Below are 12,985 nucleotides of genomic sequence, written 5' to 3' on the forward strand. Positions count from 1 at the left end.
CAGGTAGAAAAGACTTGCCAAAGTCCTGACTCCTTCCCCTCTTCCACCAGGCTCAGCCTTGACTCCTCGACTATGAATGAGGGTTCCTGTCTCCCTCGGACCCTGGCTAGCCTTGCTCTGAATCTTCCTGGAAAAGGTACGCAAGCCTGGACTAAAGATTGTCTGTCTAGGGGTGGGGCCCCAGCAGAGCACCCAGGCAAGGTGGGTGCAAGCAGCTGCCACCCCAGACAATAAAACACACCTCTGGGCCCAGGAGCAGGTACTGAGGGTAGGAAGGAGTGCCTTACCCATAAGGGCTTACCAGTCATGGCTGGCTGTCTATGCTGTAGCCCATGACTGGTGAGTCTCTGAGTCCTGACATTCCAGCTCAGGCCTAAGGATTATTTACTGAGGAGGGTCTACAGCAGGGGATCCTTGGCCAAAAGTGCAAACGATTGACTGGGGAGCAGGGGGATGTCTCAGCATTTTTGCAGCTGGAAGGAAGCCCTGTTTGGGGTTGGAGTCCACAACTGAGAGGCCTTGTCTCAAGTCTGGGACTCCATCCTACAACTGGGAAATGCTTGAGCATCTTTGTTGGTTACTGTGACCTGGGGACATGCTGGAATCTGTAACTCACAGTTTCAGGGCCCCAGCCCACAGATTGGGGGTGGGAAGGTATTGCAGCCCATGACTGGGAGGGTATGGCAAATCTTTGGCTGCTAGGTAAATCCACCTGCCCTATGGCTGGGGGGAACCCTGCATGTAGCTAGAGGCTGGAGCCAAGATCATTTATCTGGGAGCCTTCCTGCAGCCTGGAGTGCCTACCTGGCTGAGCGAGATCCTTGCTGCCTGCAGGAATGTGACAGCCTGAAGAAAAGAATGAGGTCACAGTCCATTCCTGTGTCTTTGGATGAGATCAGCTCCCTAGAGATCTCTCAGGCTTTGGAGGTGCCCACCCCAGCTGTAAAAGGTAGCCATGCCTAGTGGGTTCCCTCATTTAAACCAAGTAGGTTGTGTGTGTGGGGGGGGGTTGTCAGGAGAGTGCCCTGGATGGGGTCCCAGCTGGACCCCAGAGGAGATGGAGGGGGCTTAAGGTCCCCTGGAGGTCCTGAGGGAGGGAGTTCCAGAGAGAAAGAGAGGCCTCCAGCACGGAGCCAAGGTGGACTGCACCTTGCTCTCCCTTCTGTCTCTGACTCTGTTTCTTTATCTCCCTGTCTGTCTCTGAATCTCTGTCCTAAGAGCTGTCTCTATCCGGTGTCAGACAGACCTGCAGGCTAAACTTGAATCTACCCTTTCTAACAAGTCTCAGCCTCTGCAGCTTTCTCCATAAATTGAGACAATAAATGTTACCTCCTTGGGGCCACTTGGGGGTTCAGTGAGCGCACACGTGCAAAGCACTTAGCACATTGTAAGGTCTGTGAGACTCTGGAGACTCTTCTGTCCCTGGGTCTCTTCCCTCTTCACGCCTCTCCTCCTGTGAGTGGCAAGTCCTCTCTGGTTGGTCTCCAGTTCTGCAGGGGTAGGTCACGGGGCCCATTGCACAGCTGGCCCTACCCCAGAGTTCCTCACACCTGTGTCTCCTGGTGTGGGACTACTTCCAGGCCTGGAGCCCCCAGTGCTGGAGTGTCTGGAAAAGGACCGTGTGGAGCCAGAGCATGTGTAAGTGTCTGCCCTATGCAGGGGCAGGGGGTGGGGGGAGCCCAGTGGACGGTCAAGGGGTCAGGAGGGAGTGTACAGGCTGCAGTGTTGTTGGCAGTAAATGACTGGGGCAGTCACAGTCCCCCCATAACCTCAGTCTTCTCTCCCACACCATCCTTCACTTGGGCAGGGGACCCTGGCCTCTCAGAAAGCTTTCAACATGGTATTAGGAGAGGGGTTGGGGCTCCTGGTTAGGGTCTGCGTCAGGACTTGTGGCAGGGGAGGCTACCCCCGCTCATCTCGGGGAATATGTCTATAATGAGACAACTGTGGGCTGTTTTTTTTTTAATATATATATATTTTTTATTTATTCAGTTTGGTTTTTGGTTTTTGTTTTAGAGAGGAGAGAGGGATAGACAGAGAGAGAGAAGGGGGAAGGAACAGGAAGCATCAACTCCCATATGTGCCTTGACCAGGCAAGCCCAGGGTTTCAAACCGGCAACCTCAGTGTTCCAGGTTGATGCTTTATCCACTGCGCCACCACAGGTCAGGCAACTGTGGGCTGTTTTGTTCCCACTCCAGGCTGATGGTCCAGCAGGTGCTGCAAGAACTTCGACAGTACCATGGGTAAGAGGAAGGGGGACAGATAAGGGAGTGACAGGTATGGGGGACAGGTGTGGGAAACATGAAGGTGAAGTCTGGGGACAGGTAGGAGAGTGGACAGGTATGGGGGACAGGTGTGGGAGAGGACAGATGTAGGAGATAGGTTGTGAAGAAGTGTGGGGATCACACGTCTGGAGGAATAAGGATGGAAGACAGATGTGGAAGCACAGGTGTAAGAGGACAGGTGTGAGCGTAAACAGAGATAGGGGACAGGTGTAGGAAACAGGTTGTAGAGAAGCAGGGAGAAAGGGACAGGAAGGGTGGGAGGAGAGGTGATCGGGAAAAGAACGGGGCTATCATGTGGTGAGGAGAGAGCTGCACTAGCCCATCATACACCTCTGCACAAACGAGAAAGGGTCATCTTTCCCAAACTCTGCCTGCTGTCAGAACATACGCCCCGTGACCATCTGTACAAGCCCACATATGCAGGAAGGGTGGGCTTTTGGACCATGGCACCGGGCAGATATCTATTCACAGCAGTCTTGAGGGAGAGGGGCAGGAGGGGGACAGCCGGGGAGGGAGGGAGCTGCAGACCCAGGTGTCTGTCCTCTCTGGTCCTACAGGGCCCAGCAAACCACTCACTTGTCAGTGGGTCTGAGAGGAGCTCACTCAAACCTCACCTGGTTTGAGTTCCTGTCAGAGTAAGTAGGCAGAGCGGCTGCAGATGGAAGCTGCGGGCAGGCAGGTGGGTGGGAGCCTGGCACTGGATCTGCACAGGCGTGTACTGGTGGAGCTCTGCACCCGGCTCTGAGCTGCAGCCCCCATGCTCTCACTGGGATCACCAAGAGCAACAGTGGGGGTGAGGGTGGGGCTCCTCATACACCCGGAAGTGGGAAGAAGGCTTCCTGGAGAAGGTGGCAGCTGGGGCTGGGTTCTGATGGAAGAGTAGATTTGAGGGTGGGGAAAAGAAAACAGTACCTTCTGGAGGAACAGCAAGGACTGGGGAACAGTGTCAGGGTGTGACTGGGAGAAGGGACAGTGAGGGAAGTCAGCAGAGGCCAGATTTCCTCTGCAAAGCTAAGGAGCATAACCCTTTAGTGACTGAGGATGGTGAACACAGGCAGGGCTGGGCCGGCGAGGGCACAGACTGGAGGTGCGGAATCTCACTCCAGGGAATAGATGGATTCTGCCAGGCCGGGTTTGTTTGTCACTGACCTAGTATTTATTAAATGAGGGTGTGCCCATAATCCAGGAGAGGCGTGACAGTGATCTGGGGCTTGAGTGTTGTGGGAGGAAAGGGCAACTGGATTTGAGAGAAATCTGGCAGTAAGAATGGGCAGGATTTATAGGCTGATTAGATAGCAGGTGGGGAGGGGTGAGTCAAAGGGAGGAGACAGAGATGACAGAGCCAAGATTTCCAGCCTGGGCCCATCAAGGGACCTCAAGCTTGAGACTATGTTACTTGGGCCCTGCAAACTCAGTCCCTATGGTTCTTGGAACTTTGTAAACAGCCTCAAATATTTGTTGAGTGAATAAGTGAGTGGAAGAAGGAGGGAGAGTTGGGGACTGTAGAAAGGGTGAAACAGGAGAAGAAGGCCACAGGGGGATGGATGGCAGATCCATTCCAGGAGCAACATGCAGGACTGGCTCAGAATGGTCTTCTGGGCCTACTGTCCCCTTTTCATCCATCTTTTCACCTCTTAGGAGTGAGGATGGAGCCAGCAAGATGGAGAGGAGTAACAGGGGCACTGCCAGAGTGAAGCGCAGACTCAGTTCCCTCCACAGTCGAGTCACCAGGCATAAGGACAAGGTCAGGAGGTGGGGCCCAGACACTCCCCCCTCTTCAGCATGTCAGGGTGCTCTTGGCCCCAGAGCCCTGTAACTCAAGGTAGTCTGGATGCACAGAGTATTCTAAGCCCCACCTCTGTCCTCCACAGGGGAGGAGCCCAGCACATCTAAAGGACAAAGGTCAGGATGCTCCAGAGAGAAAGGAATGTGTCAATGGCCACCAGCTAGCACGAGAACCTTCTTTGACCACTCCAACTGCCCCCAGTGCAGCAAACCCTTTCTCAGCTCTAGTAAGTCAGTTGGCCCAGCCGGTCCCCTTGGATGGCAGCCATTTTCTCTCCTTTACTTTTTCCAAACTGTTCTTGTGGCCTCCTTCACTTACTGCATTCTTGTCCCATTTCATCCTTGCCAAGGGTGGACTGACCTTGGCTTCTTGGAGAGCACTGGGGATCAGTCCTTAAGGGTAGGGACCATTTGGTTAGCTAGGGGTCAAAAAAATTCCCTTTAAGTCTCAGTTTCATCATTGTAAAAATCCTCTTCAAACTGAGGCAGTGTACTAGTTAACTAGGACTGCATAACAAAGTTCCACAATCTGTGTGGCATGTATTCTCACAGTTCTAGAAATGTCTGAGAGCAAAGTTCTTGCAGAAGGTGCTAGGAAAGGATACATTCCAGGACTCTCTCCTCCTATCTGGTAGTTGCTTGGCCTGTGGCCACAAAATTGCAACCCTTGCTTGGTATATTCCCTCTGTGTGGGTCTGTGTCCCAATTTCTCCTTTTATAAGGACACCAGTCATATTGCATTAGGGACCCACGCTGCTCCAGTGTGACCTTATTTGAACAAACGACATCACCAATGATCATCTTTTTAAATAAGGTTGCTTCTGAGATACTGGGCGATTAGGACTGCAACCTATGAATTGGAGGAGGGATACAGCGTACTCCACAACAGGCAGCTTCCTGCCTATCAGAGCTCTCCAGGGAATAAAAGTCAAGATCTCTGCTCAGGGAAGAGTACTGGGTTCAAGAGACCCTAGAGGGTCATGACTCTGGTCTTTCCTGTGATTTAGAGGTCTGCCTTTTGAAAGAGTCCCACTTTGTAGGGATGGAGGGGAGGTAGCGGCAATTGCGTGTCAGTCAAGTTGTGCATGATGGTTGTAGTGAGTATTCAGACTGTGGACTGTGGGCTAGTGAAGGGTCCTCAACCTTGGCACTATTGTGGGGGACAGTCTGATGCACTATATGATGTTGGGCAGCATACCTGGCCTTCACTCATTAAATGCTAGTAGCATGCCTGCCATGAATCAGGACAATGAAATATGGCCCAGACATGGCCAAATGTTCCCTGGAAGACAGGGTTGCCCAGGTGAGAATCAGTGAGATGGAGAACAGCCTTGTGAACTGAGCCACAGATTTTGCATTTCTCGCATTTCCTGGCTCCATACAAGGCATTAGTTCCTTCTTCCTCATTCCTTCCTCTTTTCAGAGTGCCTCAGCCCAGCTGTCTTGCCTGGTGTAAGGCTGTGGGTGTCCTGCTAGTGGCTACTGTTGTCAGGGTTGTGCTGCTTTGAACTTTCTATTCATCAAAGGAGCTACAACCTGCACTCTGACACACAACTTGTTTTTAGCTGAGGCTGGCATGGGCTTTGCAAAGTGCAAAGTGCACTGACCTCAGTGTCCTGAAGTCCTTTTAAACAGCAGGTGATTTCTGGTTCCTGCTGATTTCCTGTATTTTATGGGGGGCACATGAGGCCAGAACAGTGGAGGGATTGAGTTGGACAGGATACAGGAGGGCCTTACTGCCGGGCCAGCATCAAGCTTCTGGAGCCCTATCTGAGGCACCTGACTCAAGGGGCAGCTAAGAAGTTGGCAGAAAAAAGGATAAGGCCAAAGATCTAGAACCAGCCATAGATGATATATAAGTGAGTGGCTGCTTCCATACTACAGAGGCAGGTGGAGTGTTTTGCAGCATGATTTCAAAGCTGAAAATATTTACTATGGGGCTCTTTAACAGAAAAAGTTTGCTGATCTATGAACTACCTTACTTTGAAGCAAGAAAATGACTTACTCTACCTAGCAGATCAATAAACTCTTTAAAATATGATTTTTTTTTTAATTAAGTGAGAGCAGTGGAGGAAGAGAGAGAGATTCCCGCATGCCCCCGCCTGATTGTGATCCACTGGGCTAGCCTCCTATGGGGTGATGCTCTGCCCATCTAGGACATTGCTTGGCAACTGAGCTATTTTTAGCAACTGAGGTGGAGACTGCACAGCCATCTCAGTACCTGGGGCCAACTCGCCGGAGCCAATCAAGCCATGGCTGCAGGAGGGCGAAGAAAGAGAGAGAAAGAGAGAGAGAGGGAAGGGGGATGGGTGGAGAAGCAGATGATCACTTCTCCTGTGTGCCCTGACTGGGAATTGAACACAGAAAGTCCATACACTGGGGTGACACTCTATCCACTGGGCCAACCTGCCAGGGCCACAAATATGACCTTGAAAGAGGAGGGTTCCAATAGAAACTAATTTCTTAAACATCATTTTACAGTAACAGAAGACTTTGCACAAATAATAATAATAATGGGTAACGTTACACCACTGAACATTTACAATATCTCAAACACCTTGTATTTTAAACAGATTTCTCATTAACCCTCACAATAACTCTGTAAAATAGGCACTAGTATTTTCCCTTTCTACAGATGAGGAAATGGTGGCCCAAAGTAGTTAAGTTCTTGCTCAACATCACACAGGCAGGATGCAATCTCAAAACCTGAGCCCCTGATCACCAATTCACTGCCACATTATGCTATTTGATTTTTAAAAAATTCATTTTAGAGAGGTGGGGGGGAGAGATAGAGAAAGAGAGAGAGAGAGAGAGAAGAGGAGGGGGAGGAGCAGGAAGCATCAACTCTCATATGTGCCTTGACCAGGCAAGCCCAGGGTTCTGAACCTGCGACTTCAGTGTTCCAGGTTGATGCTTTATCCACTGCACCACCACAGGTCAGTGATTGTTTTTTAAATAACAATAATATAATCTTTTGGCTTGACTGGTGGTGGCACACTGGATAGTGTCGACCTGGGAAATTGAGGACCCAGGTTCGAAACCCCAAGATCATCAGCTTGAGCGAGGGCTCACCGGCTTGAGTACAGAATCATTAATGGGATCCCATGGTTGCTGGCTTGAGCCCCAAGGTCTCTGGCTTGAGCAGAGAGGGTCACTGGCTCAGCTTGAGCTCCTCACTTCCCCATCGTATGAGAAACAGTCAATGAACAACTAAAGTGATGCAACTACGAGTTGATGCTTCTCATCTCCCTCCCTTCCTGTCTCTCTGTCTTTCTCATCAAAAAATAAAATAATATTTTAATTTTTTTAGTTGTACCCAAAACAAAATTTTATATTTTAAAATAAAATAAATATCTCAATTTTTAAAAAAGAAAAAACATGAAGAAAAAAATTAAATTACAGCTGCCTGAAGAGCAAAAGTTTAATACTGTATATCAAAGACATTTTGTTGTTTGATGTGCTTATTGTCAATATTTGAGGGCAATTTTTAAAATTTATTGATTGATTTCTTTTTTAGAGAAAGAGGAAGGGAGAAAGAGAGACAGAAACACTGATCTATTCCTGTAGTACATGCACTGACTGGTACCCACAACCTAATACCCACAGCCCTTGCATATCAGAACGATGCTTAACCAACCAAGCTATATGGCCAGGGCTAGGGACAATTTTTAAGGTTTTCTCACTGAAACGGTATTAATAGTAGCTGTGTATAATAATATTTAAAATAACAAGAAATTGGCCCTGGCTTAGTTGGTTAGAGCATCTTTCAGATACACCAAGGTTGCAGGTTCAATCCCCTGCCAGGGCACATACAATAATCAGCCAATGAATGCATAAATAAGTGGAACTACAAATCAATGTTTCTCTCTCTCTCTCTCTTTCTCTAAGATCAATTAATCAATAATTCTATTTAAAAAACAAGAAACTGAAAACACCTTTATACCATATTTTCTCAAACTGTTCTAAAGACAGTAAATTCATGCTCAGCTGTTTTTCCTTTGCTTTAAAATAAGCTACCAGTAATTCTATTCAATAATATTAAGCATTCAGACTTGCAAAAATGTTTTGCATAAGTCCTTACCTTCTATAAAAGCCTAAAATAGCTAAGGAAAGATTAGAGTTTATTTTCAAATTCTATGACTGGCTTGTTATCATCTCTTATCAGACTTACTGGCAAAATACCAGATATTAAGGATCAGATTGAACCCTTTGGTACAAGTATAACACTGTTATTAACTGTTCTTGTGGCTAGCAGAAACCATTGAGTAACCAAGTCTAGAATACGATGCAAGGCAGGGCAGGAGCCATACTTAATGTTTTGTTTTATTACAGGAAAAATCAACACTAATTATATACTCTAAAGAAACTAACTCCTACATAGAGATTTGACCTTTGGGTTTGCTATCATATTAAAATCTCTACGTAGGAGACATCACTTGATATCTAAGACAATTCTTTGAGATTAAGGAATATTTGAGGTTGTGTAAAAGAAATGATAGCAGTAGCATTTAGCAAGGTGCCTGGTATGGAAAGGCAATAGTAGCACCTATCATCATCATCATCACTATTTGTTGTTATTGTTAGGACAAAGCTAGTGTCTAAATCATAGACCCTAACCCTGGGCTTTGACCCCGCCCCCACACCTATCTAAGGAGGCACATGAGGCCAGATCAGCTGTGTCTCACTCCCAAAAGGCTAAGAGCAGGCACCTCCCGGGTATAACTCACCAAAAGCCTATCTACCATCAGAGGTATTCAAAGGCACATATCACTGTCTGTCCCTCATGGGAAAGAGCCCCACAGTTAAGTTAAACAGAATAGGGAATGAGTCATTCTCCAGGTAATTACAGAAGGTGAATTTCCAGAATGAAGCTGATATGCTTTCCCAGAGATCAGCCCCTCTAAAGGAATACCATTCTAGACAGTCCTGTTCCTGACCTTTACCTTTGAGGCCCTTCAAGGTCGGACCCCACCCACCCCTCCACCCTTTTCTCCCACTCTTCAGCCACTCAGGTTCCAAAGCCCAGGCACCCTGATGTCTTGTGGCTGCTCCTACAGGGCACCTTTCTCATTCAGGGCTGCTCCTAGAACTCCTTGAGCCACCTCTTACTCACCCTTTAAAATATAGTGCAGGTCCACTTGCCATGTGAAGACTGTATTTGGTGACTGTTAAGTGTCTGAGCATTTCTTAGGCCAGTTGCTGCCAGCTGAGGATCATTCTTCCCCCCAGGGGACATTTGGCAATATCTGGAGATAGATATATAAAATATATATATATATATATATATATATATATATATATATATATATATTTTTTTTTTTTTTTTTTTTTTTTTTTTTTTTTTTTGCATTTTTCCGAAGCTGGAAACGGGGAGGCAGTCAGACAGACTTCTGCATGCGCCCCACCGGGATCCACCCGGCACGCCCACCAGGGGGCGATACTCCGCCCATCTGGGGCGTTGCTCTGCTGTGACCAGAGCCATTCTAGTGCCTGAGGCAGAGGCCATGGAGCCATCCTCAGCACACGGGCCATCTTTGCTCCAATGGAGCCTTGGCTGTGGGAAGGGAAGAGAGAGACAGAGAGGAAGGAGAGGGGGAGGGGTGGAGAAGCAGATGGGCACTTCTCCTGTGTGCCCTGGCTGGGAATCGAACCTGGGACTCCCGCACACCAGGCCAACGCTCTACCACTGAGCCAACCGGCCAGGGCCTCTGGAGATATTTTTGATTGTCAAGAAGAAGGGGTGCTACTTACATCTAATGGGTACAGGCCAAGAATGCTGTTTAACATTCTCCAATGTACGGGACAGCCCCCAACTCCAACAACAGAGAATTTGTCCAGCCCAATTATCAATAATGCCAAGATTGAGGAATGCTGCTTTAGGCTTAAGCTCTCTGTGTCTCCTTAGCTTTCAGCAGAGTCCATGGCCTATGGTAAAGATTCAATAGATGAAGAATGATTGGATGGATAAAAGAAAGATAAGAGATACCTCTCCTTGCCAGATTCCATGAAAAAAGTCAGTTTCTACATTTAGGGGAGAGCTGTGTCACCTGAAACTTTCTATAACCAAGATGGCTATAGAAATAAGGGTCATACCACTCCTTCAGCTTAAAATCTCCAGTGGCTTCCCAGTGCCTTTGGGATAAAGTCTAAAGTCATAGCAATTCAGAGAGTGAACGTTTATCGACCCACTGAGACCTCAAAGGACCCAAGTTAGGGCTTCTAACCTCAATCAGAGTTGGGTGTCTGATGAAGCATTTCCTCACACTTCCGGAGTCTCCAGATCCCTGGACATGCTTCTGCTTTTGACCATGAGGACTGAACTTAAATTGAAGGCAGGTCACTTGGGGACCCCCCACCTATACCCCAGTTTCTGAAGTAAGGGCTCTTGACCACAAATTGTGTTTTGAACTGAGTTTGATTTGGGGAGATCTTGGCCTGGTGGACCAGCTTGAACCTTGGGTGAGAAGTACTTGGCTTCTCTCCTGGTTATTTGCCCAAAGGCCGTACCTGTGAAGGACCTGGATTGGACCAGCCACCTCCAGACTGGGATGCCTGATGGCACCTGAGGAGGTGCTAGCACTGGGGGAGGTATCTGGCAGGTCCATGGGTGTCTAAGAATACCTGTGTGAAGGTGTCTGGCATGTGTTTCAGACTCTGACACCTGTTTCAGCATATCTGATCATATCTGTATTGGGGGTATCTGGTTTGTGTTTGGGGAAGGATCTAGAAGTTCCTGTATAGAGCCTCTTATATGTTTCTGGGTCTCTGAAAGCCTGTTTGGGGGTATCTGATGACTCCTGAATGGAAGTATGTGGTACCTTGGGAATATCTGGCATGTTATTCAGATTCTGAATGTTAGTATTAGGGTTCTAACAGACCGAGGTAGGGTGTCTGAACAATTTTCTGGTGCCTGAAAGCATATTTAAGGTATCTGATGGCACCTGCCTAAGTGGGTGTCTGGCATGTATTTGGGATACCTGGGGGTACCTATGTTGGTGTGTTTGGGACCACCTGAGAGGTATATAACTAATTTTTCCCAGTCTTCTAGTTCCGCCTGTAGTCAACATTGCCCCTTCTTCGTAGGTGACAAATCTGTTCTCTCCATTTCTCTTACCCGCCTTTCTCCCCCCAGACTAGTCTTCAACCGCGCCAATGTCCCCAGGCGCCCGCTGACCTCCCCAGGCCCCAGATTTCCCCGTAAGACCCCCCAACCACTGAGCTCCCCACCCAGGACCCCGCCCCACTAATTACCCAGGCCACCGATGACCCCCGCCTCGCCCGACCCGCACCTCAAGGATCGTCCTCGCCCTCCTCGCAAGTACCCTCCCCAGCAGTCCCCACATGCCCCACAAATAGAGGGGACGCCCCATCCCAGCCGCTCCAAGTCCGGTCGGAAGCAAAACTCTTCAGACTGAAAGGCACGTGAGGCCCCGCCCTCTCGGGACCACACCCTTGCGTCCGCCCCCGAGGGCGGGGCCGCGCCTGCGTGCCTGGCCCGCGCGGCTTCCCGTTTCCGGCTCGGCTTTGCAGCCGTCTGTGGGTGCACCGAGGGTGGGCGGCGGCGGCTGCCGGGGAGCTTCCTGTGAGAGGCCACGCCGAGGTAAGGACGGCGGGGCGGGCCCGAGGAGAACGGCCCTCGGGAGGAGACCTCGGGTCCGGGAAGGTGACGTCGGGCCCCTGTGGCGTCCTCCAAGCTCTCCTGCGTGTCTCCGGCGAATGCAGAGGTGCAGGCGATGCCTGCCGGCCGCATCCGAGCCCCAGTGCTTGGACGGTGCAGCCTCCCCTTGATCGGGAGGGACAGGTCATTGGGCTTCAGGTTCGGGGGCACCTGAGGCAGGTCCAGGGATGCGAAAATAACCATAACTGTAACCAGCACCGTGATGCTTATGTCCTCCATGGAGAACACATTTCCTGGAGCAGAGGTCCTCTGTGCCACTAAGCGTTTGGTTAACAAAACCCCCAAGTGTATGTGTCCAGTGTCTTGCAGAACCATTTAGATGGTGCAGTGCAGCCTTCATTGCGGTCCGTGGTGCTTGTACGGTTTGTTGTAGCTGACTTCGTGTCTTTTTCACCTGTTGCTGTGTTGTGATCAAAGCGGTAGAAGAGATGACTGACCTAGAGGCTAAAACGTTTTTTTGAAGTTTTACCCCCGAAGTGAAGAGTACACTTCCCCTCACTGCGTTGTTGAGGGAGAGTAGAATTCCAGCCAGCCGGTTAAAGGATCCTTCTCTTCTGGTTGAATAGAGACCGTTCAGGATAGTGTGAACAGTCCCATGGCCAATGGCAATTTAGGGATGATTTTGCACGTGTCCGGGTGAATGATTAATCCTGGAGATACATGGAGAAATGTCAAGAGGACAGGCGTGAGTGTCAAATCACAACTGGGTTCTGGTCCCAGTTTCCACCACATATTAGCCATGTAAGCTCACTAAGTCTCAGTTTCCCATCTTTAAACTGGTAATAAGGATTGGTTGAGGATTTGATGAGAAATGTTTAAGGTGCATAGCAGAGTGCTTGGCAAATGGTGGATATTCAATAAATGTTACATCATTTGTGCATAGGCTCATGCCCTTTATCTTTAGGTTGTATTTTTAGGTTGACATTAAAGGTAACAGAGAGTCTGGAGAATTTGAACATCTCAGTTGTTTGGACTGGGTCAAAGTTTACATTTTATCAAAAGTTTGCAATTTCGGCCCTGGCCGGTTTGCTCAGTGGTAGAGCGTCAGCCTGGCGTGCAGAAGTCCCAGGTTCGATTCCTGGCCAGGGCACACAGGAGAAGCGCCCATCTGCTTCTCCACTCCCCCCCCCCCTCCTTCCTCTCTGTCTCTCTCTTCCCCTCCCGCAGCCAAGGCTCCATTGGAGCAAAGATGGCCTGGGCGCTGGGGATGGCTCCTTGGCCTCTGCCCCAGGCGCT

At 49.2% G+C, this 12,985-nt stretch overlaps 1 protein-coding gene across 1 annotated transcript in view; it reads left to right on the forward strand.

Annotated features, from left to right (window-relative positions):
- Positions 1–12,985, forward strand: part of ARHGEF18 (Rho/Rac guanine nucleotide exchange factor 18) — a 97,384-nt gene that overhangs the window by 14,371 nt on the left and 70,028 nt on the right. Inside the window, 8 exon segments of the mRNA XM_066343397.1 lie at positions 57–201; positions 835–949; positions 1,581–1,638; positions 2,200–2,244; positions 2,844–2,921; positions 3,925–4,030; positions 4,158–4,239; positions 4,242–4,298. Of these exon segments, the coding sequence (XP_066199494.1) occupies positions 57–201; positions 835–949; positions 1,581–1,638; positions 2,200–2,244; positions 2,844–2,921; positions 3,925–4,030; positions 4,158–4,239; positions 4,242–4,298 (686 nt within the window).

This window comes from Saccopteryx leptura, chromosome 6 (genome assembly GCF_036850995.1).
Source record: "Saccopteryx leptura isolate mSacLep1 chromosome 6, mSacLep1_pri_phased_curated, whole genome shotgun sequence".
Lineage (NCBI taxonomy): Eukaryota > Metazoa > Chordata > Mammalia > Chiroptera > Emballonuridae > Saccopteryx > Saccopteryx leptura.